Source organism: Alternaria ventricosa, assembly GCF_023758065.1.
Source record: "Alternaria ventricosa strain BMP 2768 chromosome Unknown scaffold_32, whole genome shotgun sequence".
Lineage (NCBI taxonomy): Eukaryota > Fungi > Ascomycota > Dothideomycetes > Pleosporales > Pleosporaceae > Alternaria > Alternaria ventricosa.
The window spans coordinates 94830-122711 of NW_026055712.1; the positions used below are offsets into that span (position 1 = coordinate 94830).

The 27882-nt window shown below is 53.4% G+C and overlaps 3 protein-coding genes across 3 annotated transcripts; 1 reads left to right on the top strand and 2 right to left on the bottom strand.

Annotated features, from left to right (window-relative positions):
• Positions 1-3222: 3222 nt before the first annotated feature.
• Positions 3223-3693, bottom strand: J4E93_010557 (uncharacterized protein; the record flags this gene model as incomplete). The annotated part of the gene is made up of 2 exons (XM_049348435.1): positions 3223-3597; positions 3688-3693. The coding sequence occupies 2 exons, from the start codon at positions 3691-3693 to the stop codon at positions 3223-3225; spliced, it is 381 nt and encodes a 126-aa protein (XP_049194387.1).
• Positions 3694-15872: 12179 nt separating this feature from the next.
• J4E93_010558 (uncharacterized protein) lies at positions 15873-17021 on the bottom strand (the record flags this gene model as incomplete). Its single annotated transcript, XM_049348436.1, has 1 exon — positions 15873-17021. The coding sequence occupies one exon, from the start codon at positions 17019-17021 to the stop codon at positions 15873-15875; it is 1149 nt and encodes a 382-aa protein (XP_049194388.1).
• Positions 17022-22495: 5474 nt separating this feature from the next.
• Positions 22496-23962, top strand: J4E93_010559 (uncharacterized protein; the record flags this gene model as incomplete). Its single annotated transcript, XM_049348437.1, has 1 exon — positions 22496-23962. One exon carries the CDS (start codon positions 22496-22498, stop codon positions 23960-23962), a length of 1467 nt encoding a protein of 488 aa, XP_049194389.1.
• Between the last annotated feature and the right edge of the window lie 3920 nt (positions 23963-27882).

A 27882-nucleotide genomic window follows, 5' to 3' on the forward strand; every position in this document is an offset into this window, starting at 1 on the left:
TCTCCTCACCCGTCGTGATGACCTGGAGCGAGTCGAGACGGTCGACGGTAGCGTTTCGTATATGCGATACAGCGGTGGTGTAAGACGACTCGTTATGTGATCTCTCACGTAGTTCTCATTATCTTCCCACAAGGGATCGGCAGCATTGAATGCGAAAGGAGTGGCGGCGCGGCGATACGCAGGTACCATCCCCGCATTCGCGAGGTTGGTCATTTCGCGCAGCGGGACGCGTGCACCCTTGTTTTGCGGCAACGGTCTCCGGATATTCGTCGTGGAGTTGTCGGCGTAGATGACGAAGTCGGGTTTGTGCCTTCTCTCTCTGCGAGGTGTTCGTAGATAACGTTGTGGATTTGAGATTGCGCAATTGATGGTGGTTGATGTGGGATCTGGGGTGGTTACAGGGTGATGTTGCGCAGACGCCTGCATTGTGATGGTAGCGGTGGTGCTCATGATGTTGCCAGAGGTTTTGGTGACGACATGAGTAGTAGAAGCTTAAGTAGTCACAATCAGCGTCGCATGTGGCATATGATTGGTCCTTTCTGGTATCTTTCCAGGTCACTTTGGAATGCCCAGAATGAAAGACCAAAGGTGAAGGGGACGGTTTCGGGCCTGGTCCATCCTCTCGCGCTGAACCAGAAGCCCTTTTTGAGATCTTGATTCACCTGCACATCGAAGTCTCCGTAGTGCCCCTCTTGAGCCATGTCTCATTCCCATTGTGTTCAAGGCGCCCGATGTGGACGCTAGTGCATCCGTGAAAGACCTACATATCTGATACAAGGCAGAAACTAGACGGCCCTGCAGCTTACAATGGACAGCGAAGAGCAAATTGTAAGCCTTAATAAGGCACATACGTGGCAACGCAGCGGAAATATGAATGTATCCACGGACTAGTGCTGCCCAGTCGTATGGTTGTAAGCCTCGTCTCCTCGCTGCAGACTCGCGCGTCTTGTTGCATGTGCTTCGTCAGATCAGGGGGCAGATAAGCTGGATGTCGCATCGTTGGAGCATCGCTATTGAGAACCGGGGATCGATGACAGTTTGAGCGTGTTCAAAACATCTTGGAAAGGACACGGCGTGAGCTTCGCTGAAGATCGTGGGATAACGTTGAAGATGCAGCTGACGACTGACGCCACGCTAATGCGCGCCTGGAAAAGCACGGGTGCCCGGGTGCCCGGGTTCGCTTCGGCAATTAAGTGGGTCGCGCGCTGCTACCCCGGTCATGGCTGAGCCACATGATGGCGTTCAACACATCACCGAGATTCACGCGCTTCAGCCTGAGCAGTAGCGACAACGAAGTTGCTTTGTCAGAACACTTTGTCAAAGCAATTGATACGGATGGCAGACGGTCTGTATTCTGATCATTGAGGAACATGTGACGACTTTGGGCCTTCTGTTGACGATGGCGGATGTGGCGTTCGCACGCGCTGAAACCTCACCCGAATATGAGCCCGACAACTTTGTAACCGCCTGTGGGGGGCTTTCCTGTTTCGCATTCTGGGTCTATGCGATCGTGTTCGCTCTGCACAAAGACATCAGATCCTCCGATCCATCGAGAGTGACTTTGACAAGCACTGCGCATGTACAGGTGGTGTAGGGGGTCGATTCAGTGAGAACCAGTGGATATTGGGGACGACTGTACAGGTGGCTGTAGCGACTCAGAATTTGCGTCGCTGCGACGACAATGCGAGACATTAGGAGCAAATGCTCTGGGAATACAGGTACGTAACGACTACGGTACAGCATAATGCATGCCACGTGCCCTTTGCAATCGTTGATAACGTAGACAGTCTGCAAAGAACGACGATGCTGGTCTGGCCCGTTACCTGACTGCTTTGAGCATCTATCGGATTTGACAGTACTTCCATCGCGCCGGCAAGCCAGATATTCGCCCATGAACACGATAGCTGCGATGAAAGGCTCCTGCAAAGGACGACGGTGTTGGTGCACCCAGTCCAGCTGGGTGTGGAGCAGCGCAGCAATGCCCGCGTTCGTCCCCGATCGTCTCGACGCTTTGATGAAAGCTTCTAGGTTCAGTGCCGGCTAGAACCTCCCGACTTCGGCCACTTCGTCTCCGTGAGATCGTATCGTAGTTCGAGGATACGGCCGAGTTCTTCATTTCCCAGATTGTCGGCGCTTCACTGATGACCGTCTCGCCTGTGGCACATAAACGAAGGTGGAGCAAATAGGTTGGTACGAAACCCACACTTTGGCGTCATGTGTTGCAAGCATTCCGTAAACAATCAAACGATATTGATTCCTATAGAAAATATAGGAGACCGTTCAGCAATGAGTCCAGTCCCCTTCTAAACTAATCACTTGGCCAGCGTATAGCAGCCATCGTTCCCAAGCTGAAACTGGCTTTCTGATAGGTACAGCGTCGTGCCTGTCGCATGATTGAACGAGGCTTCGTTCACATGGTTGTTGTCGTCGTCGACCTCCTCCACGCACGTTGGGCCCTCCAATAGGCTCTCTGTCGCATGTATATCGTTTGACATATCGGGATAGGCGAACTGCTGCAATCTGCGTTAACATTGACTCATGATGGGAGAAGGAGATGCCAGCTGACTGTGCTATGACTTACTGAAACGTCTTGGTCCGGCAAGATGGATGAGGAGGGCCACGGTTGGTTCCAGGACGGGCGTCGTGCGCACTGGACATCTGATAACACGGAAGACGAGCGCTTGCGCTTTTTCGGCGGAATCGAAGGCAATTCGAAGAACTGAGATAGCCCTGACGATTCGTATTCTCGGTTCGAACATGGGGCTGCGCGCTCCTCCGGTGATAGTAAAGAAGAACTCAAAAGCTCAGGTATGAACCCACTGCTGACATCGTTGAGCCACAGGCTTATGGAAGTGGCGTTGTCCGATGGAGGACACATATCGTGAGTTGAGTTCATAGCCGCTTGCGTTGGCAACATTGGAGTCCACTCCAGTAAAGATGGCGGTGCGGAAAGGCATTCTGGTGTGGGGTCATCCCAATTGGTCACATCGCCGCCACCGAACTCAGGGCCGTTGGACATGTCTTGGAGCCAGGCCAGTGACAGCGGTTCATCAACCACAGTGGATTGTTGCGCAAAGCTGAGAGTGGGAGAACCAGCAGCAACACGACGACTGGTGAATATGGAAGGGATACGAATTGGGTGCGCTCTTCGTGTTGTTGTAGCTGCGATAAAACTACCAAAGTCTTTTGTCTCCAACGAAATGGCATTCTTGTTCGGTTCTGTCACCCGCATGGAAGGGTTTCGTGAGCTTCGAGGGCACCGGGGTGGTTGTTGTCCAAGGAGAACTTGTCTTTGGCCGAGTCGGTAGTCTGCATCATCATCAGACTGATCGCTGCTGCGATGTCATCGAATTCTTCAGTGTCGGTTTGCGGACTGGTGGAAGGTTTCGCGGGCTCCATTGTCTGCATGGAACGGCTGCTCGTAGCGGGCGCAAAAGGGCCAAGGGCAGCAAGATCCATGAGATTTTTCGTAGCTGTATCGGCGATGGGGTGGACTGGCAATGTCGAGGGTTGCTCTACGGGGTCGCTGGTCAACGCAGGCGAGAGTTGACCCTTCAGGAGCTTGGGGACTAACGCTACATCAGTCCCGATGTGGGTCTATATACTTATACTTTTCAAGTATCCAGATCAAGGCCAGCGATGTTCACGGCACGGTATTGCCTTGGTCGTGGCGCTAGATCGTGAGACGGTCATGACTAGCGTGTGTGTTCACACTTGACCCCCATGCGCGCAAGCGAAGTCCCGATGTCAGCCAAAGACATGGCCGTCGTCATGATAACAAAGAACTTTCGACCAAATGCGTTCACATCGTACCAGCGCTGGGGCAGGCAGAACATGGTTTTCGACCCAGGCTGAGGTCGGGTTTCATCTCGCGCGGCGATATCAAATTGACTCCAGATCTCGCGCGGCTCAAAATTGTGGTAGTCTGATGGCCGTCGCCGTGTCATCGGTCTGTGGTAAGCAAACTATGCGTACACATACCGGTTGGTACATGCATTCTGATCGGTTGCGATTTTCGAGCGAATCCAATCTCTCAACTGGAAAGAAGGTCAAGAAGAAGGTAAAGATGGGAAAATAAGACAAAAGAGAAGGAAAGACAATACGAAGGAGACCCGTTCAAGGCGACTGCAACAGGGTGCAGCTACTGGTGACGTTGACCACCGCCGATTCGAGGACAGTGAAGACGTACCCACTCAGCCTGTGCGTGATACAACTTGCAGAGACCAGCGTGAAAGCTCGCTTCATAATCTCGGGCAAAGTGACCACATTCCTCGTTCAAGTAGCGGTCTACCTGGTTGCGCAGCGCCTTGTTGGCTAATCCGGAATGCGGGTAGGGCACTGAGAACCCAACATCACCAGCAGAGGTAGCGAAGTCTGTGCGCAGAGGCTCGCCGAATCCGCTCATCCAGAAGATTAGATCGCCTTCCTTGAGAAGCCAGTCGGGTGCCGTCACCCCAAACTTCTGGCAGTATTCCGACATTGCGGGATTGGCTGGCGGAGTTGACCCGTGGCCATCGCTGCTGACTTTGATCCCGGGACGGTGATGGATTGTCGATGTCTGGATGGCGTCGTGCAGAAGTAAAAACATTTTCTGATTTAACTGCCCAAGGAGAAATTGACGTGTGTGAATTGTCTGGAGGCCGGAGTGTTTGCCAGGTGCATGCACAAGTTGCACACGGATGGGGGTATCGGGACGAGGAAAGTCCACAGGCCACGACCACTCGCGACGCATCTCGATCTGGAGTAAGCCATGCACATCCATTTCGACGTTGCGCAGGGTCGTCGTAGGGGTGAGCTGAAAGGTAACAGAAATGCTCAGATGCCTGTTACGTAACAATGCCCAGTGCAAACAGTCGAAGCGATCGGGACCTCCGGCATCTTCGCGTACATAGCGAAGGAGGTCCCAGAAACCCGACTTATCCTTAGAGATGGTTTTCATCGGAAGGCGCACCGTTACTGGCTCGGCCAGCATTGTGATGGAGGATAGCGCCTTCAGCCGAAAGGAGCGATTCAGAGCGAGCAAGGCGTGTAGGTGCTCGAGACCACGTATCCGGCGCATACCAAGGTCTACTTCAATTACCGAAGACGGCTCTTTCGCAGCCGCCATGTACGCCGAGACGATGCGACCTTGTACGCTGAAGGGAAGATCCGCCAATCTCGCCTGGCTTTTCTTTGCTGGGTGTCTGACGAGATCAGGGAGAGAACGAAGCTCCGCAGGGAGGCATTCGATGGACATGGCACATGCACCTGTTGGCGTAAGACACTCGATGGAGCTCACGAGCCCTTCTGTTGAGCTCTTGAATCGAAGAAGGCAAGTGCCAGATGAAGAGATTTGGACGCTAGCAAGCAGCTTTCGTGGTGTAGTCAGAGCGACTGGTCCATAGGCAATAGCAGCAAAGGCGGCGTCTGCTGCACAAAGCGCGTCCGAGCGGTCTACATCGAGATCATTGGCATGATGCTGGTGGGCAAGAGCGTACTCGATGTGACACCGGTCCAAGCGAAGTTCCCAGAGCGCGCGCAGCAGAGGTAGGACCTCGAAAAGTCGTGCGTTTGATGTGGTAGCCGGATGAAACGATTGCAGCTCGTTCAGGTCGCGACCGCGGTGAACGACGTGTACGGTTAGGTGGCGAAGATGCCTTGCTTGTGATCCCAGTCCCAAGAGCCAACTCGTTGTGTGGTTTAAGGCAGATAGCCATGTGGAACCCGATGCGGTCGCGGCAAGGAAACGGTTGCGGGTGTACAAGATGCCGACAGCTTCATGATAGATTTGCCGGCATGTCGAAAGTAGCGCTACTGGAGGTACAGAATTCTGAGATTCATGCGCAGATAGCGGGACAGAGAGTGCTATCGGCTGCTCAAATTCGAAGAGCAGCTCGTATACTATGTTTCGTGCCTCACCCGAGAGGTTGAGAAAGCTAGGTGCCTGACAATCGATCGGATGCGCCGTGACTTCGGGTATTGACACTGTATCTGCCGGAGGTCCCAGTGACAATCGCGGATACGCAGGCATGTTTCTAAATGTGGAGATGCAGTACTATCGATATGTAACAGTACTCCAAGGGATGGGAACCGTGGAGGTAGAGAGGCGAGGGGTTTGTAGAGGCACCGAGCGTGCAGAAGAAGAGACAATACCCGATCGTCGGTGGTCGGCTGCGGCTTGTTGATGCTTGCGCGCTGATACGCATCGATGTCGATGGCGGAAGCGGTCGGCGCCGGCACTGCTACAGTGATTATTGTTAGTACTTCTCATTGACTGGTCGCATTGTAACAGGCAATGCTTAATGTGTCTGACGGATGCGTTTACAGCACCAGACAGGACTTGGAAACTCTCGTAGGCTCACCAGAAGGGCGTGAATCGTCTGGAAGCCAAACAAACGCTGTTGAATAGTAATCCGAGAGTGTGGAGAAAGCGACACAGTATATGAGACGATATAGGCCGTGCGAATCGCGGGCTCACAGAAAGAAAGGAATGGTCGAGGAGATGACGGATCTGCTTGCTTGATGAGCGCACCGGTGCCAAGATGCCATTGCGTGGTTGAGACTGAAACATGCAGCTGGCCATCAGTCGTGCAACATGGGAAGTGAAAAGCGACAGGTAGCGGGGTGAAGGCACTGCTCTATCCACAAGCGAGGCGCAAAAATACCTGTCCTTCTGATGGAATGAACATGGTATGAGTTTGTAGATTCGATCCGAATATTTGGTGACATAACGATCGCATCATCTGCGTTGTGGCCTGCAACCCAGCCGCGTGCTCGTGGCATTGCATGAAAAGTGGAATGACTAGGCGATGTTCTTTGAGGAGGTGTCGGATGTAGTTCAGTGTGTAAGGCGTATCAGAGGGTGCACGGGTCGAGACCAGATAACTGGATGGTTCATGGCCATTGTGAAGAAGAGGACAGCACTGCACCTGGGGGTGGCGAAGGGTCAGCGCTTGGTCATACAAGGTGAAAGACCTGTCGCACTCCAACACATTTGCAGGAAAAGATGGGTTTGGCGCGAAGGTGGAGAGAATCTTCTGTGGTAATTGAGATGGGGAGGGCGAGGTGGTTGGCGATGATGACGATGGCCGCGGGGGTCTGTGCGCCGTGCCAAGCAGACTTTCCACCATCCCCCACGTGGCCGACCGAAAGCCGCACTAGTAGGCTGCCCAGGTGTCTCTGCACCGCATTGCCCTCTACCATTGCCACCAGCGGTCCTTCGTTCCGGAACCTCAACAGCGGTATCGCGTATCACGTCATCTGCTGGTCAACCCATTCACGCCCACTGAACCGGCATGCCCACATCGCACTCGGCCATGGCTGCGCGGCCGAGGTCACCAGATGCCCACTTGGCATGTCCGTCACCAAGGAAGGGCGGCATGTCGCCGATGGCACGCACATTTGATCAGGGGCAGCTACTGGCTTACGCGATTACAGACATGAACGAGGCCCAACTTGCACCGCAGGGAAACATGCTCTCGTGCTCCAGTCACGTCACAGAGCCTTCTCAACGCCATACAACCTATCTTCAGCCACTCTCGACCGCCTCCGACCGCCTCCAACAATCGATACAGCCCCTATACGCGCGGGAGAAGACGCAAGCGGCTCGTTTGCGTGTCACTGCAACCAAGGCACCATCTGGTGGACCCGCAGTGAGCGGATGATGCGACAGCTCCAAGTAACGGCAGCTCGACAATGCACACACAATGTCACCGGCGCATCTCACTCACTGCTCCTTAAGCATTTCTCGACGTTATCAATCGACGCTATACCAAACAGCCGACGGAGTTTGAGCGATCGTGCAGACTACAAGAACACATAATGGAGCGAGGACTGTCCCCGTTCCGTTCGAGGCGTGTGATAGCCTCGCATACTCTCCTTCGCTCATGCGCGCGGGGTCAGAGCTACTGCTGTTCATCAACTCAGCGCTCTGTGGACCTCGGTCAGTACCCCATTGAAGTACCTGGCTTGCTTGGTACCTGGGGGGGGAAGAATTTCGAAGTCATAAACGCCTCTACCGTCAAGAGGCTGAACAGTTGCGCTCCCGTCTGCATGAGTAGCAAAACACAAGTCGTGAGGATTCTGAATGCGATGTCGACGTGAGCGTCTGGGAATTTGGAACTGCGGTCATGGGTGCGCTCTGCGCCGCATATACCGTTCACGCCTCGTTGTACATGACGAGAAAGTAGATATCGCACGTAAGAGGCTTTTCCGTGTGCACTACGCGAAGTTCTAGGCTATCGCATGAATCATCTCGGCAAAGATTCAAGCCGATGTACCTCCGTCCTTGCAACACCGCGCGCTTGCAGCACTCAGCCTCTACACGACATTGCCCATCATCGAGTGCCTTCACGACTGGACCTATCTAGCCTGCCGCGTTTGATCAAGCTTGATTGCTGTGATCTCGTCCTCGTGCTAGACTATAGATTGGACTTTCTCCAGCTGAGTTTGCCCACTCTATCCCTCTGCTCCTTCGCTGCTATCTTGATTGCTTCAAGCGCCCGACCCTGAACGTGGTGGAGAATTCTGGAGAAGCGGGCTTAACGCGTGGAAAGTGCGACACTTCCGCGAAGTCGAATACGCCTCGCTGGATCTCAAAACAGCTTGGGCAGGATAAAATTACGTCCTGGGATTGCCTGGATATGGCTAATCATGCTGCAGACGGTAGGGCGATGTAAAAAACAATCCACCGCCCCAAAATGGAGGCGTGCTGAGGCCCAGCTCTCATCTCCTACTTGCGCCGAGCAAGCTGGGCAGCCCACAACGTGCCCGTATTTCAACAAACATGATTACCGTGGCAAAGATTGCCCGAGTAAAAGTAGAAATACGTCAGATATGCGAAGAATTAGAAGAGCCCTCTTACTCCGATGGAAAAGAGCCGAAAGCGCATGCTACATGATATATACCATTATTACAACTGTCTTACTTAAATGTAGTATGATCACCTAATTTTCATCGTAACAAACGGTACGCAAACTCGTTTGGAAGCGCAGAGGTGTAATCTTTTAGTACATGGCCAAAAGCGCAGTCAATGCCGCAAGTAGCGACGCGTCATGACCGACATTCTCACTCACATCTCGTAACATCGCATCAACTCATAATTCAGAAAACCTGAAATGGTCTTGGACGACATTGCAAATCATGACTTTATAACGTCATTGTGTTCCTGTAGCGCCATTTCACCACACCTCACAAGCGAGAAGCTCCTTGGTGATGCACAATGTACTCTTGTCCTCACACATGACATGCATCTTTCACTGTGCCGAATCTCTCGAGCCGGGACAATCAGGTGCACACATAAACGAGCCAGTCGAACAGCTGACTGATCTAACACAACCAGTAAGAACCCAATTTTAGCGAACAGCAACGGTCAAGGTTTCCAATCTGCGCTCGTTTGCCTTGCTCGTCCGGCGCTCATTCTCATACCACACTCTACTCACGATCCTCATCGTGCACTCAATCTCTATCTCAACCAGGTCAGCCATTGACGTGTTATCGCTCAGCGTTTGAGGGAAACTTGGCCAATTACTTATCCACTTCCTTCGCTGTCATTGAACACTCCAAGAACAACGAACTCTCTGAGACGCAACATCGCTATCATGAACGAAAAGACTATCCAGGCTACGCAATCCAAAAGCTCGTCCGCCATAGGCAATCTCAGGAAGTGGCTAAGGCTTCAGTGGTCCGGCTTTCTCACCACACTCGCCGTCATCCGGAACGGACTCAAGACACGATCGCAAAAGCTCCGAAGCCGTTTCATCGCCACTGGCTGAAGGTCACATTGGTAGTGTTCATTGTTCATTGAAGCATGCTGGAGCTTGTTCGTGTGGATATGATCGAGCTACAAACGGCTGGAGCGGCGTAAGTACATGCGATACCTCATGGGCTTGCTCTGGGCTGACGATATAGTTGAGATCAGTGTGGTTTCAGGGGCTCTACCATAGCCAATCTTACGGTGACGTGGTCGCCAGTAATCTTGCGGTTATGGAAGCGGTTATTTATAAACGCGACTGCAGGGAACAAGGGAAGGGGACGTTTTCACTCATTCGACGCGGCTCGAAGAAGACGGGTGTGTCTTCTTAGGCCGATCTGATTACGACAACTGTCACTAGCGAGACGACTTTGCCGTTACAATATCCTTGCGCGAGAAGCGTTTTGGGCTTCTGCTAATACGTATCAATGGATGATCTTCTTCATGAGCGCCTTGATCTTGACTGCGAACCACTGCCATCCCTATCACCTTCTTGTGTCCCCAGCCATAAGCCACTTCCCATTAGAGGAACCACACCCGATCCATACGAAGTCTACAGTGGAGCGCGCTACGACGGTAGACATGATCGTGAAGAACATGTGGTCAACAATGGCGAAGGCTTTATACGAAGTAACCGCGAGTGACGCGACATTAAGAAATTAATAGAGCGCGACGTGAAAGCTTGAGATGCAATGTCGCAACGCGAAGCGGTGCGAAGAAGTGCCCGCGGTATGGTTAAGTCGAGGCTCGTATGAGGAAGTCGGACGCGTCTTCCCACACATGTGCATTGCCGAGGCAGCTTCAACAGTCTAACCGCTTGCGGAAAACGTCAACAGAATGCCATCCATCAGGTTTACCCGGGCAAAACAACTAGAGCGCAACTAAGAGTGAGCCTGACTGTTAAAAGGGTTGCATACGTGCTGAGTTTGGGATCAGTTCAATACGTTGCAGTATGTGATCAGCATAGCTTCTGCTCCTGCCCAATCTCCGCATCTACGCAACAGTGTCATATCAAGCCGGTACGTAAACCGCAGTGATCTCGAATGCAGACTTCGAGGCTGTCTTCTTCTCTCTGAAGCTTGCAATCTGAGAGGACCGACACGCGATATGAGCGCACAGCAGTCAGCGCGACATCATCACGTGATGGCGCGCTTTCAGCGCAAACGCGTCGCTGGGAATGATGACATCCCAGGCTGACCAGTGCTATTTACTGACAACATGTCACTTGTCATGTACAGAGCTTATCCCGGTTCTGTCGCGTGTGTGCTCGGGTAAACTGAATGCGACATTCGGAGTGGTAGCGTTTGTGGCGAAATGTTGCTCATGACTTTGGAAGTTGCCCCGAGGCTGTTGGAAGACAACATCGTGGGCGGAATAGAGCCTTACTAATCAGCCGAGGTTGCTGCACTGAACCCTGACAGACGGCAGACCTGGGAACTTCGAACTTCAACCTTCAACTCCTACACTCCCTATGAAATCTCGGCATCAAAACACAGCCGCGCCATCAAAGGAACAACACAAATGACGTGTCGGTCAGAACACGAAGTGACAGGAGGCTTTCGTGACGAGAACACGCGGAGAAGGGCGGCCTGCAAGAGCGCAGCACATCAGAGCAACGACCAACACGTGTTGTATCTGCTCTGCCTTGAGACAAATCGGGAAGTTTGTTCTACATGATAACAGTTCATCCATCATTCCACGGGGCAAACTGATAACCACATCCTCGGCTTTCTTACAGGCTCGCCGTTATGAAACCACACACCATACTTTCTCAAGATGACCACCATATCTTCTCGCTGACTGCCATCATCCGCATCCACGTCGGTACTCTCCCTCCTTTGCGCTCGGCGACAAAGCCTCTTCGCCTCCTCTGCCATTCTTATGTTGGATGCGCGGTCGCATGACGTATCTCAGCGACGTGAGTATACGTCCCCCTCTCGGCGTGGACCACGTCGATAACCTTCGCCAAGACCACTGTCGCAGTGAGCGCGCCCGTGAGCCAGACTATGGCAATGACTACATTCGTGCATAAAACGACAGCGATTGCCGTTAGTGCAGCGAGGAATGGTCAGATGGTTCCAGAAGAAACAGGTTCGGATGTGTTCCTTGCCCTTTTGGTGGCTGAATGGTTCTTTGCTGTGGAATTTTGGCCTCGTCTCTGCAGCAATGATAGTGGATGTGGTGGTGGTTTCATCTTCATCGAGGGCGAAACGAACTCTCCCGCGACCACGTTCGACGGAGCGAGGTCTACGAAGGGCTGGCGGTGGGGAGCGTGGGGATCTTGAGCGACGTAATTCCGATGGCGCGTGACGGTTTCCATTTTCTGGAAATCTGGCAGAGGCTTCATAGCGGAGCAGCGAAGGGCGGCGGGGTGCCCATGGCATTGAGCTCGCGTTGTATGGAACGACGCCTTGAGAGCCCGAAGGTGTGGGCTGCTGCGCGTGTGAGATTTCCTCAGGTTCGGGCTGGTCAGTCGGCACGTCAGCCTGCTCGGGGTTCTGCGGTAACCTCTCTGCCTCTTCTGTCTCGGCTTGACTATTGTACTTATTCACCAGACCTTGGGTGATCGGAGGGGTATTCAGTGTCTCAGTCGGCTTGGTGGTGTGCAGTGAAGCCTCTGCCCAGGCTCGTGGATTATTGTATCGGTCTACCATGTCTTGAGTGACCGGAAGCAAACCTGGTACCTCCGTCGGTCGCAGCCAGGTCGCAACGCCCAAGCCATTGTAGAAGTACGTATTGCCGTTCTCATCTGATGCTCGGTACCAGCCCCTGGGCAGGACGTAGGGTGCCCGCGATCGAGCTTCGGGCCATGAGGGGTGAATGAATCCGGCAGCTCGAAGACTTTGGGCAGTGGGGATGCAAGTATCGCCCTTGTTCAGAGATGTTGTGTAGGAGGTGGGGATGATTGGCCGAATTGAAGACTGTAGAGACGCACGAGTGCTGAGATCTCTTGAATATAACGGGGAGCTCAATTTAGCTTCCGAAGACGAGGAGTTGATATGCGCGTGACACGATACGGGCGGTGATGAGGGACAGTCTTCGACTTTAACTTGGCCAAAGGTCAGCATTGGGGAAGAGAAAGTGGGTTGGTATTGACGCACTTTCTAGTTGCTCAGATCTCACGATGATATGTCTCTCAAGCTTCTCATGTTCTGCGCACTTGACCGCTCGTTTGCCGGATTGGGGCGATGTATCGTTGACTGGACGTGATTGTTGCGGACGCGGTCGCTCCATGTCAATGACCTTGGAAAGGAACTAGTCGTGTCGTTGACTAGTGTCTTTTACGATGACAGTGAACGGTTTGAAGCGCGAGAGGAAGCGAGTGTCGGGTGGCTCGCATGTACTATTCACTTTGATTCAAGTGCGCGTTCGAACTGTTTGTTGTACCTGCATCATGCCCTAACATCCTTGGCGCTAGTGCCGCAACGACCCGCATCCGACGAAGCTCCACCCGCGACATTATAGCAAAGCGGCGACCGTCTACTCATGAATACAGACGCAGATGTTCCACCGATTGGCTTCGTACGTGGCTTCTTCTCGTTGCGTTTAACGCAAGTGTGAGGTCAAATGTAGTAACAGGCCACAGTACGGTGAGACATGGCAATATGCTGAGTCGACACACGAATTAGATGTTTTCTATACCATAAGGAAATGATACAGAGAACATCAATGTCGCAGGAAAACTCATTTAGAGGCGCATGTATCGAAACCCGTCATTGACACGACCAGTACCGTGAACGTGTTCCGTTCCTGGGGACACCAAGAAGGCCGTGGAGACTGGCTCGAAACATGGAATCCGCGACAGTCGACCGATAGAAAATGACAGAGAGAATCGACATAACGCTGGACGGATGCAGAAACTAGACAGGGTAACGGACGTGGGTGGAATTTCCCTGTCACACATGGGCATCGCGCGGGCCACGTATGCGCAATAGGTTGATGCATTTCTGCCCCGGAGACTAAAGCAAAGGCATCGTGCGTGCTACGAGAATCACCGGGAGTGATTAATGTTACGGGGATGCATATGTGAGGTGAAGGAGATGTGGCGGCTTCGAGTTTCGCGGGGTCGGCAAAATCGCCCACCTTCTGATCAGCCAATGAGAGCGGGCCGTGTCCGATGACGCGCGAGCCACCCCACCGCGCGTCAACCTCATCGCGACACAGCATCTTCAATCACAAGCGATAGGCGTCGCTGCCAGCCGAGACTCGCCATATTCAACCAGAATAAAATTACGATCCTGACCTAAAGCCTTCGCGACCGGAAGCTGTCCCGACCGGAAGCCATCGCTGGCCGCCACAATCTGCCAAAGTCCATTCTGGCCATCCGCAACGCTGTTGTGCGACTCAACCAGCGGCGATGACCAATCGCCCGACAACGGAAGGACGGCAACTTTTGACATGCGCCGCGACGGCAGCAGACTTTTCCAATGGATCCGAGGGAAAACATGACCAGCACCTGCACCAATGTCATATCCTCGGAAAAGATGGCGGTGAGGCCAACCGGAAGGCATTGGAAATCCGATGATGGAAGTAAGAGCCAACTTCCGGGGCCTGAGCATAGACATGGTCGCGCGCATGGCGGACGTAGAATGTCCAAGATGGACACTTGATCGGGTCGAGGGTGAGCAGTATGGGGGACATGGCCGATATCACAAGCTTTCACTATTCTTCAGTCGATACTGATGACTCCCTCGATCACACGACGCAGGGCAACTTCTTGCATTCCATTTCACATGCGAACCGCCATGGATCGCAGATCAGGCGATGATCTGGTCATGGCTACGGTCATGAGTGCAAACCACTCGGCTTCGACAGAAGCGTCACTAGGGGTAATCGCATTCTGCATCGCATGCTACGACGAAGTATTGGGACGAAAGTATACATGAGCACCACCTGCTTAATTTGATGGCGCTACCACGTGCTTTCCATGTGCTCCCCAACGATGTCGAGGATCCCTGTCCAATCTGTCGACCTCGGCCGCACCTCATCCCAGACCCAACTTACCCCCACCTTGTGGCTTGACGCACACTCACGCATGGACACACACGCTCTCGCAGGCGCCGCGATCGAATTCCACTATACTGCGCCACGAAAACCACGGGTGCGAAAGGCACGGCGCCGACAGAAGGACGGCCATGAGTTAGCGGGTGTGCAGACGTCTCCAGGCACCAATGCCGATCACTCGACATATCCAGCAACAGACCACGGCCGAGGAAGTGCCCATCGCGTGGAGCGCATCGCCGGTCGCCCAATCTTGTTCACGATGGGCCGTTCCCGGATGCGGTAGCCAATAGCCACGTCCTTGTGTCCATTGAATCAGTCGCAGATATGTGCGCCTCGTTGCGCATAGGATGCGCGAGAGCCACGCCGATAGACTGCCGAGACCTGTTTGAGTAGCGAGCTTATTCCGGTGCGTATTTCCAGTTCATGAAGACACCGCCAGGCACCGACGCTAACTTCAGCTCTCAGCAGATATACGATACAGCGGACGAAGCGAAGCGAAGATATCAGAAGCCACGACATTGCGCCGATCTAGCCATCCGCCCTCAACATCGATCGATGTCACCAGGGAAACATATGTTCACACCATTGATGGTGCTCAAAGGATACATTGCGTTTCGCGAAGCCAGCGGCGTCTTACGCTACGGTCATCTCCTGCACGGCATGGGTAGGCATGGTGATGAGGCCAGCCAGGTTATTGTAGGTGCACTGAGACGTGTCTCAGTCGACAGTAAGCAGGAATCCCGTTCGGTACGTTCCTTTGTATCGTGTGCAGGTAGTAGGTTGCCGGCGTAGTAAGGGCCTGAGACCGTGGAGGCTGAAGTGGTCACCTTGTCGAGATCGAAACGTATCAAATAGTCATAGAGCTGTTGCTACGCGTAATCTGGTCCTGAGCACATCAGACTGCCTTTCCTCGTGGTGAGTTGGGTGGAGATGTGGCGCTGATGAAAAACAAAGGCGGAATCTTGCTAGGTACACGAGGTTACATTATTACACCAAATATAGAATCACGTTCATTCCGTGACGGTAAGTATGCTACCTAGGTACATATGCGAATCGCATGATTTCATACCCTCTCGATTCGCTTTGATCATGTTCATAGCCGCCGCAGCGGTCGTGTCATGCCATCGTCTTCCAGCCCTCATACCCCTTCTAGGATCACACGCGTGATCTCGACGAATTCTGCCTCCCTCCGTGCGGTCTCTTCTCGATCGACCTTCCACGCCGTCGCTGTGCGTTCCAGCTCGGCCGTCGCATCAGCCAAAACCTTTCCAGCGGTTTCACCACCCGTCTGACCGTCATGATCTGGTATACCAAATGCGACACGCGCAACTCTCTTGCGAGCGTTCGAATTCGATGTGTTCGTTGTTTCCTCGAGATGTACGCCGGCAGCAACATTGGCTTCCCGAGATTCCCTTGCCTTCGCGCGACTATCCTCCAGCTCCTGCTTCCACCGCTGCACAATCGCGACCCGATCTTCAGGCTGTACGCTTTGGCCATTGCTTGTGGCCATCGTGACAAGGCGCGTCTGATCGAGCTGTTGCGGTTCGATACGCTGCTCGTCGAGATGCTGCCGTTCGATCTCCTGTACCGGGAAGATGCCGTCGTCTAAGCATGTGTCGTCGTCACCAAAGCTTGTGGGGTCGGACTGCGTTATGGGTGGGCGAATAGTGCTTTGCTGTAGCGGCTGATCGTGATCTACAAGCGTTGTGTCTTCGTCATCGATCTGTCCTGCACCCCCTTCCTGGATCTCACCGTCGTCAGTTGCAGGCCCGTGTTCCGACCTCTTGTCGCCTTGGTCGGCCGTTTTTACGTGTGTGGCTGCTGCGCTTCTCTCTGCTGCTCGTGCTTTGTCTAGTGCGTTCTTAACGTGTGCTGGTTTGAAGTCGGGAGCGTTGCCCTTAGCAGTTGCAATCAAGCCAACAGCCGTGTTCCAATCGAGCTTGGTCCTGTCGTGCAGCGCTCGCAGTTGAACTAGAAAGGTCGGTCTGTCGACCCAGACCGATGCGAAGGCGATGTCAAGTTCAAGCCAGCCGAAATTTACCCAGCGTCCCTTCTCCAGGCTATTGAATGCTCCTCGTGCGTTCGTATGGTCATCCAGCGCTCGTAGCCTCCACCCCTCGATGATGCCGTGTGCGGTCGTGTCGAGCAGTGCAAGCAACGCGCGACGGTCTTCAGGATACTTGTGCAGTAAGTTGGAGTATGTGATCAGCGTGGCTTCCGAATCTGCGTTTAAAGTGGAAATCTGGCGTTGCAGTGCTCGGGCGTCCTTTGCTAACGAGGTACCCATGCTATACGCGAGACGGTGAGCCACGAATGCCCATTGTTAGCGGCTTTGATGATGTGAGGTGAAAAGTGAGAGACGGACCGCGTGCTTGGATGAGTGGGAAGGAACTCACGGCCACGACGAAATCCATGGTTGGCAGTGACGGCAACCCGAGCTAGGCTGCTTTGGGTCAGCGTCATCTGGTCGACCTCCGACAGTGAGTGCATCTTCTTGAGTGTCTACCGAAATGAACGACATAATGAGAAGATCTCGACAAGCGGTTGGATACGCTTACTACACTCGGCTTCGGTGAAATGCAAGAATTTCTTCGAATAGATGCTGCTGTAATCTGAAGGCCGCAACGCACAGCCCTTGCGCAAATGCGACATTGCCACTACTCGAACTGTGAACCAGTGTTTCGATTCTTATCGTATGAAATTCGGCACTACGACAAGGTTCAAGGGAAGCAACAAGTAGTATTCGCGTGGGAACGATGGAAGACGATTCGATGTCAGATTACGGCCTTCATCATCATCCAGGTCAGACAGGAGGGTGGTTGATACTATGCTAGCAAGGCAGAAGGTAATACAACCTGTGGAAGCAGAAGCACGGGAACAGGATACATGGGGATGTCGACGTCGTCAGGAACGTGAAAGTTGCTATCCAGCCTCCATGAGTAGGGAAAAAGTGTTGATCGGGACAGAAGGAGAAAGCCACATGGAGCTGCTGGCGACTCATACCAATCCCTTCGATGAGCCCTTGCACCACGATATTCGAGACATGGCCGAATCAAGGATCGAAAGCTTCTACTGCCGCCACAGACTACTCCAACTCGACTCATATTTTTCTGCCTCCGGCGACTTTCGTTTCGGTGCATCCGTAAAGTCTTCTATGTTGTGAAAAGGGGCCGCTTGTGTGGTGGGGAAGAAGTATCGCAGGGAGCCTACGGACGTCGTCGCTCAAGGCGGGAGGCCTTTCGATGGGGACGGCGCAGATTCCGTCCAGCCATGACCTTCCAGCTCATACCGCCTCTCCTTCGTACAGCAAATTCAAGCGCTGCGCCGCCGATCGGTTCTCGTTGTTGCGCGTTCTCGGTCATAGCAGATTTCCCCCTTGACGGTTTTCTTGTTCGCGGCGACGTGGAAGAGAGGTAGGCAATTGTGCGACGCGGGGCAAGACGTCAAGCATGCGCGTCGTGCTTGCTTCGGGCTGGTCCTTGAAAGAGGGGCTCGGCTGTGGCCATCGCATAGGTCGTGGAGGTCGTCTAGGTGGATGTCAGCAGCTGCCCTTCCACTTTTGGGAGGGGAAGATGTCGTACCCGCGCCATTGCTGTCGAAGACCAGACTTGGAGGCAGCACCTTTACGTGGATGAGTGAAGTCGTGCGCGCATGGTTCAGCCACCCCGGCTCCTTTGGAGGATCTCGACAACGGTGCGCTTGGGGCTAGTGCCAGCTCGAATAGGTAGTCATGGCGCGACGAGACTGAGGGAGAGGAACCGCGGTGACGCGAGTCTTCCTTCGTTGCGATGCGGAGGATGAAGGGAGATGTGTTGTCAGGCTGACACTCAAAACCAGGAATGCTGTGGCGAGATGTCGATGCGGGGTCGCGTCCACGGGTTGCATCAGACTCGCGCTCGCGTACGTCCTCACATGCGCGAGAGCTTGACCGTAAGAGGGCTAGCTCCACATCGGCGACATCATCGACTGACCCAGACCTTGACATCTTCATGCGCATCATCCCATGCGTCAACCGTGTACTCTCGATCTCAATCTGCAATATTACGTTCCCTTTTCGCATATTTCCAGTGGTTGTAGCTACGAAGAATAAATACTCTCCTCTTTTCCCCTATTACTACTACTACTGCGTCGATTGCAGCTTGTTCTGACCCCAGTACTTGAGTATGAAGTCTATCAATTTTCCACGGGGTGGAATCGTAGTTGATGGTACCTTCACGGCTCACTCATCACCTTCACCTGCTACACAACGACAAGCGTTACGCGGCATTCTCAATCCTCACTCACCTCACACACACATCTAATCTGAACGATGGGATCAAAGAACTACATCATTCTATCGTGCTGAGCTCTCATTGCAATCAGCATCGACCATATTCTTCTCTCTCTCCTCAGGACACATCATTCCGCAAACACCCCGGACTTGCACACACGAGCCTTCTGCAAGTGCATCGCGAGAATATGGCGACAGCTCCTGACCCCAGTGTCTCTTACCGCAACCTCCAGGACCATTTTGCGAGGCTGGAAACCAAGTGTCAAGCAGAAGAAGCCGAACTGCAGGCCGCGACCCTGCGCGATCGCGCCTTCTTACACGAGTTTGACGAACGCGCGGTGCGTATCAGGCAAGAACTGCGGGCCGTTCAGCGCGACGCAGAGGAATTCATCTTCCACATGGACTGCAGACACTCGTTGGGGGAACATAACCGGCGCTTGCCTATGCGACGCAGGGTGGAGTCCATCGTCGTAAGGACTTGGTCCACCCAGTTTCTTATATGCACTGACCCAGTGGATAGAAGAAGACAGCAGAGGGAGCCAACAAGTACGCGCGGATGCTCGGCGCCTTTGACACCGCGGATGCAGGGCGACGCGCTGGAGAGTTGGATGGAAAAGCGGTGATGGCGTCGGCGCATAGTGGCAGTGCTAAGGCGGCTAGCAGAGATGCTGTGAACAGGTCCTTGGATGCGAGTGTGAATGGACATGCAAAACAAGCTGAGAAGGATCAAGACTGGGAGTTGGTCGCATCTTGAGGGCACAACCACCACCCGTACATGGGGAGATGGGCAGTTCATGGATACAATACCGTATCAGGTGATGCCGAAAGTATTACGCTTTCTCGTATTCCTCAAACGAGAACAGTTTAGGCGACCTTGACTATTGAGCTAAGATCGCGATCCCGTATACATTGTGTGAGGTTATCCGGTTCTATTGATATTTAATGGCCACAATGACGCACCAGTAGTTCACGAAGCAGACACATGTAGGCCACGTTCATGTTTTGAATAGCTCTGTGGCTTTGAGCTTGTTGAATATTTTTATTTGAAGCATATGACTATTTCGTGCGTTGTACTGGCGAGATCTTTGCGTCATCTCCACTGCCAATGGTTTCCAAGTGAGAAGGCTATAAAGCGACACAGCTCAGTATAGCAGCGCTTAGGAAGCGCAAGTCCTAGCTATGAGTGTCGTAGAAAGAGGATAACCTCACTTTCTTCGCACACATGTGAGCCAGACCCAATGACATGCTGTATCTCGACTGTCTCGAAAGATTGCGCCTGGCACTTGACGTCCGCCGCATGCTGGTCTTGGAAATGGAGACATAGGGAGGTGATGGCATGATAGCATTGTGGAAACAAGTGCCGCGTACCAATTTTTGCCCAAATGCTTGTGAACCGTGCGGCGCATCGTTCGCTGGTATTCTTGACGTAATCGGCCACAGATGTCGGAAGCTCGGCAAGTATCGATATCGTGTGCGCTGGACACTCAGACTCTGATTTCGCTCGTTTCATCCAGATGTCATCCATGGAGACGCATCTTTGACCCTACGTGCGGGGAATCTCGGGACGCAGGTGCAGTCGTGCAGAAGGGTACCTTGACTGGGGGTTTCGGACGGCCTGATCAACACGGTCCAGTCACCTCGCTGTGGCCGAGAGAAGACGGCGTCTTGATCATCGGTGTCGCTGCTGCTTGAACCGCGAGAGTGCTTTTGGATGACAGTGGATTCGCTGGTTTGGTGAGAAGGCGGCGCCGTGGCTGCGACGCCGACGCTCCTGGTGTAGTCGGGGTAGAGCTGTGGCAAGGGAATCTTTTGTTTGTATCTGGTAGGTACGCCTTTCCAAAGATCCCGCATGTAGTCTTCCTCCGGTGTAGAAGCGCCCATGGTCATTCTGCCCTCGCGATGCGCCTTCCCATGTTCGGTGCCGCAATGCTTCGCCAAGATCGCCTCCGGTGTATGGGCAGGACGCGACTCGATAGCATCACGGCCGTAGTGGTCTCTTCTATGTTCGATTTGATCAAGGAGCAAACGTAGGCTCTCGTCAAGATCCAGGACGAAGTCAAAGTCGTATGACCCGGCCCAGTCGGGTGTAGCCGGTCGAGTGATGAGGCAGCGGCCTTGTGTTTCAACTACCTGCGCTGCCATGTATACCGCATCGAGATCGAGGCTGCCGAGGGACATCCAGGGGAAGATATGGGTGGTTGCTAATTAAAGCGTTGGTCGTGTAGAGATTGATGTCGTCTAGGCCGCCGCTCCAGCTCCCGAATGTGAATTATGGAGTGGGGCCGTGGGTGGACTCAGGTGACCGCTGCAAACGCTCAATTTTTGATCGAAACTGCGACCTCTGTCCGAGTGAGGCACAATAGCTTCAGTACGCGCAGATGACTCTTCCCATGTTCAAGGGCGCAACACAAACATCATGGCACCACTTGCGACATTGACAGCAGTCAACGCTACCGCCGAATTGGCGTTCTATTGTGGTTTCAATCGGTGTCTGCAAGTACATCCAGAATATCTCATGATAATCCAGTCGGAGGGTGGCATTCAGATGTGTTCTGCAACCACTGTTTACACCATGGTTTTTTTCGGTACAGACTTTGCCAGAACCGGACTAGCGTGGACGATGCCCCTCGTCTCGTCCTCCGGGCCCTACCCTCATCTTCATCTCTCCCTCATGCTCGGTCTCCGCGGCTCGCGGCGCTCTTCATTCGAATTGCGCTGGCTTTCACCTAGGCGTCCGTCTCGCTCGCCCCTGTCCGCGCCGTATTCCTGTTCCTGCCATGCCAAGTTCAATGGCCGCGCAACCGGTGTCCGCATAACGGCTTCTAGATCCTACCTTCCTCGCTGATACGTCTGCGACTCTCTATTTCCAGGAGGAGGGACACGTTCAAACGTGGGGCAGAAGACTGAGCGGGAGTTGCGAACGTCGCCCAACTGGTAAGGCGCCCTACGCATTAACCGTAGCGCTCCGCCTCGTTCCCAGGTTAGTTGGGAGAATTCCTCCAAGGGGTGCAACCCTGGTGTCGCGCTCAACACGCACATCGGTTCGGAGTGGTTGCACGGTCAACGTCTCTCACTATCGGACCCATTGCACTACCATATCGACGGCAATTCATTCTCCAGTACGAGCTGCATCTTATCACCCAAAATCTTTCGCACTCGCGATCCCTGCCAGGGGCTAAGCGAAACTCTAGCATCAAACAAGAATAAGTGGCTGCTTACAGCCGCCAGCCACGCTATGCAAGCCATTTACGCCCCATCCGCAACCACCGTCTACAATACATGTCTCAGTCACCCGATATAGACAGGCTTGCGAGACGCGTACGTCTTTCATCCTCAGCCTCGCTGTCCACGATCTTAGAACAGCACTGCCTACGTATGTATCAACAACAGCTTCCTTTTGCCAACATGTATAACAGTGTAATGCCCCGTATGTTCATCGCCCACAAAACAAATCATAGACGTCTAAATTTGCTCTCTTTGCTGCTCATATCATGAGATATACAATTGCGCTTCTCAGCGCCTTCCTGCTGCCCCTCAACTGCATCGGTTCACCCACACCCACATCCATACCCTCCCCAGCCGTCGCCGCTAGAGATGCCATCAGCTCGCTGCCATCAGCAACTGCTCCACCTTCTCGTCGCGATGACGACTTCGCACCAAGCATCGCGCCATTCTCATTAGACCTTCCTACAATATCGATCGCAGAACCTTCCATACCATCTCTCTCCCTCGATCTTCCACCCAAGACCTGCACGCCTGGCTTCAGCTCGTATGCGACTCCTGGACTTGATGGCTACGTGCCTGCGGAGGCATGCAATGCCTTGTGGGTATACTTTCCCAACTTCGCCGCGGCAGTAGCCTTCTCCGTCCTGTTTGGCATGCTCACAATCGCACATCTGGTTCAAGCAATCGTGTACCGCAATGGCTTTTGCTGGGTTATCATCATGGCCGCTCTTTGGGAAACTGGCGCATATGCGTTTCGCGCTCTTGGTTCCAAGGACCAACAATCCTCTGGCATTGCAACGGTCGCCCAGATCTTGGTCTTGGTAGCGCCTATCTGGGTGAACGCCTTCGCCTACATGGTCTTCGCCCGCATTGTTCACTTCTACTCGCCCACTCGCAAGGTCTGGTTCTTCTCCCCCTCCATCCTCGCACTCATGTTCGTCACCCTCGACATTGTCTCGTTCGTCATCCAGCTCGTCGGCGGGGGAATGGCAGGTCCAGGCGCGAGTCCAGAAGCACAAAAGAAGGGCTTGAACATATACATGGGCGGTATTGGTATGCAGGAGGGCTTCATTGTTCTATTCCTGGGGTTGGTCATCAAGTTTCACCGCGATCAGCTCCAGGCTGAGAGGCTGGGACGCTTACCCGCGGACAAGATTGGTGGCTGGAAATGGTTGTTGTACGCGCTCTACGCATGCTTGCTGGCTATCACTATTCGCATCATCTACCGTCTCGCCGAGTTCTCCGCCGGTCTTGGCGCAAGCAACCCTCTGCCGAGCAACGAGCCTCTCCTGTACGTCTTGGAGTCAGCTCCAATGTGGTTGGCCATCTTCGTGTGGAACATAGTCCACCCTGGTCGCTTTGTCCGTGGCCCGGACGCCAAGATGCCGCGTTCGTGGCTGTCACGTCATCTTTGCTGCTGCTGTGGCAAACGTCGTTGCGACGACTGCAATGGTAAGCTTGGCCACGCTGGACCTCATCATCAACGCCTAGGAGACGACTCGAATCTGGAAGACAACCAGGAAATGCATCCCGTACCGAAGAGTGCCGGAGGTCATCATGCCGTCAGCCCGACAAATCCTTTCCTGGATGAAACATCTCGCGACTCCTCCTCGAATTTCGACTCCAGGGAAGGACGCCGTCTTCACCCTTCGTCGGCTGCCGCAAATTTTCGCGATGTCAGCCCAGAGCCAACATCATATACTGCATATCGTCCTCGCGGGGTTCTGGGCTAAGCGGAACTAGTTCAATTCCCTTAGCTCGCTCCATTGGCAGTAGGTTCATTCGAGGACAGACAGTATACATTGGACATGAATGAAGAGAAGTTATTTAGTGGACCAGTGGTGGCTGTAGAAGGGTACAATCATATATAGGTATATATCATGGACTTGGGTGAACAAAAAGCAATGTTAGATCTATCACAAAATGATCTGCCCGTGAGCCATGCCCGCCGTTTCGACTGTGTCTCTTCCGGGGAAAGAATAGACCCAGTGCATCCTTGGCTCAGTTTCAGACGACCTCCAGTGCTAATGAGGTGGCAGGTTTATTCAATATTAATCCCGTGCTTCACCGCAAGATTGAATGTAAAGTCTCCATCAATACCAAAGTTGATGTCTTCGTTGATAGAGTCCAACGTGATCTATGAGCGCGAGCCCAGCCTATACACCTGACCTCAGCCTGGGCGCATCCACGAGAAGCGGGGAGATTTGAGTTCAATGACTCTTTGGCAATGATCGTGAGCGCCCATATTGACATTGCAAAGCATAATTCCCGCCTCAAAAGTCTGGACGAAGAATGACTGCTTGCCAGCTAACTTGCCATGCATGATGGACACTTCCTGCTTCATTACCCCGATTAGCTCAAAATAGTCCTTCTGGTAGGACTTCGGACCGATCACGACGGCGAGGTCCGAGTAGTCCAGGTGCCTATGGCGAAGGTATCCGAGGTCTGCGCGACGACGACAAATCTTCATGGACTGCATCTGTTCCGGCGCTTCTGTTGACCATCCGCCTTCCGAGGAAATCGGATCCACTCCGTCACCTCTCCATGCGATGTCGGAGATACGCTTGGTTGGTGCGGGCGGAAGTCGTGGCGGCAGCGATACTCTATGGAAGCTATTGATTAGCTTTTCAAGAGATTTGGCGTTGGCCACAGTTGGTTGTAGGTTGTGGGTGAAATAAGAGTTACGGATTGATGGGGTAGGAAGTGGAGTGTAGGAGTCTTGGTTGTATCGGGCCTAGTGAAGTATATTGCCTACCTGCGCGCGTACGGAGCCCTCTCTCACCTTGGGCTTCAAGTAAGAGAAGCCTCTTAGACCATACTGCTCCCCGCGAAGCTGAACTGCTTATCGCCAGCGCAGACTAGGAGCCTCAGAGACGCGGCGAGCCTCTTATCTGACTGGCCATGTGGCGTCACGCTTGTGTAAAGGCAACGAAAGAACGCGCAGAAGCTCTGCTTCAACATCTGTTTAATGTCAGGTTCATATTAGTATGATATTTGCGTGACGGCCCAACGGGGGTCAAGCGAAGCTGAGACTCAGTGCGGGAGATATCAGTAGCATTCTCGTCTGCCGCTCAGCCGGTGCTATCATATCATCTATCTAAGTCTACGAATGGGTGTTTGGGTGTCGTACGATTTGGGAATGACAGTCGATGGCGACGACGAGCAAGCTGGTCAAAAGTGCAACTTGAGCTGATGGCATTCCCCCTCCACGAACCAGGCCTCGAGGCCCAAGAACATGCTGCGGTTTTCCCGGAACGTCAAACTACCAAGGTGTATGCCCAAGGGCACCGTTTGACTCTCTTCCACTGCATATACCAGCGCACCACGGTCGCCTGGGGCGGCGAACGGGGTGCATTCAGCGATCCAGCTAACGATGTCGGCCCACTTGTGCATGTCGTGCCGTTATAATTTCTCCAAGGAAATTCCGAGATCCTTGATCTTGAGCTTTTCGTCGGGGGTTTCTCTGACCTCCTGCTTCACTAGTGCATACTACGCATCTTTCATGCTGAAGTGTATGTTCGTCAAAATACCGAAGATTTTGCCCGTCGTGCAACCCTCCTTGTACACGCGGATGCCTGATCTCTTCTGTATCAGGCTGAACATTAGGAAGCCACTCCTGTAATCCCTCTCCATATCGAATTGTGGCGGATGCCCCTTGCTTCCGTAGTGGTGAAGATTCACCCGCGGTAAAGCGGCCTCGACCTTGTGCCTGTCGTCATCCTTGACTTTGAGGATTCCCACCTCTCTGGTCATGTTTTTCAGCGGATCAAGATAGCGAACGCGCAGGTGGTCGGTCTTGATCTTCTCGAGGGTGAGCCGATGCTCAATCTCGAAGGTATGTTCTGTGGAAGTGCATACAGGCGTCCCCCGATATCATGCAGGCCCCTGCTGTTCCAATCCCAGGAAACATGCTATTGCGGTCGATGATGCGATCCCTGATATGCAGTGCAAGGATCTGACGACCGTTTCCCATGTTCGAGTGCGCGGTCTTGCAATCCACAACCATGGAGACGACGTTGACCCAACCCAGAAGTAATGTCTGCGTCTAAACCGCTTGTCTGCTCTGAAACACACTTCAGCACGTCTCGTGACCTTCTTTGTCGCTTTGTAGTCGTCTGAGTGTGGAAAATCGGGTTCGATATGCGGAGGTTCTGAAGCCACACTGTTCAGTTATGTCTGCCCCTAGAGTCTGAGGATTGCGATCTCTCATTTGATGAGGAGTAAATTTTGCGTATGTGGTGGTTATGGATTCCGGGTGTCGTGAGTGGCACGTCTCGCATGTCGGCCCCTAGCATGTGACGAAAGTGTTGACTTCAGCGTTCGTCTCGGCGGTGTCGCAGTACTGGTCGAGAACTGACTCTGAGGATTGCGATCTCTCTCATTTGATGAGGAGTACCTTTGCGTATGTGGTGGTTATGTATTTCGGGAGTCATGAGTGGCTCGTCTCGCTCTGCGTCATCGCAGTACCATGGATGGGATGGGAGGGAACCAGTCGAGAACTGAGCGACGTCCAGATTTTCGCTGTGTCGGTAGTGAAGACAGATTGCCGTACGAACAGCACCCGTACGTCTGCAGTACAACAACTAGTCACAAGGATGTCTGTCGATCGAAAGTTTATAGGCTGTTGTTGTCCCGCTCGCGGATTCCAACAGGGAAACTGACTATGTCAGACGTGTCGCAATGTTGAGAGTCCATGTGGTTGGTCGAGAGGTTATCTCACTGCTTGGTGCGTGTATGATCATTCCTCCGGTCAATGCCGCAACGAAAAGGTCCATCACAGCTTTCGAGCGAGTTCAGAAGCTGCGTTGCCCCGCATGATGGCCAAGCGCGAACCACCCCGAGCTAGATCCGCGCCGTTGAGCTTGAAGATCAATATACGGCCCGCACCGCGACTGCGGCCCCGCCCAGCCCAGGGCAGTCATCCCAGGGCAGTCATCCCAGCAAGTTCACCAGTGAGGGCGAAGGTTGAGGGGAGCCGTGCATGTATCTGTCGCGTACGATCCAGCTAGATCTCTTCCGGCTTCTGCCCGGGTAAACCGTTGTAGACGCGAAGGGTCGATGGGAGAGACGAGGGGCGGGCAGGTGCCATGCTGTCTCCGGTCTTCCGAGCCTCACGAGCCTCACCCATTGCTGGGCTAGCCCAGCTGCATCGTCGCTCACCACGTGTTCAGCCCCACACATAAATGTCATAAACGAACACGATAATACAAGGAAGGATATGCGCAATGGATTTGGATAGACTTGGGCCATTGCATGCTAGTCAACGTAGGGCGCGTATGACACGTTCATTTGTGCGGACTGCGGCAGGGCATCTTGAGAAGAATCGGGGAGAAGCTCGGTGTATTGTGTGCTGGTGTCCATAGTTACATAATATGAAGACTAAACCAAGAACGGTGTCATATAACACATTGTCGGCACCTCAAATCTCGTACTCCAAGGCATGAGCTGAAGAGAACTCACAATCGAGCGGCATTCGTGCTTCTCACGATGAGCGGCAGGGCAACATCTGCTACAACTTGCGGGACCTCCTTCGTCCCCATCACTTCCACCATTGGTTTCGTGGTCGTTGTCTTCTTGCATCTGATGGCGTTCGCGCTACCACTGTCACCCGCGTTTCCCGGCAAGCTGTGGCGCCCGTGATCTTTAACCTCCT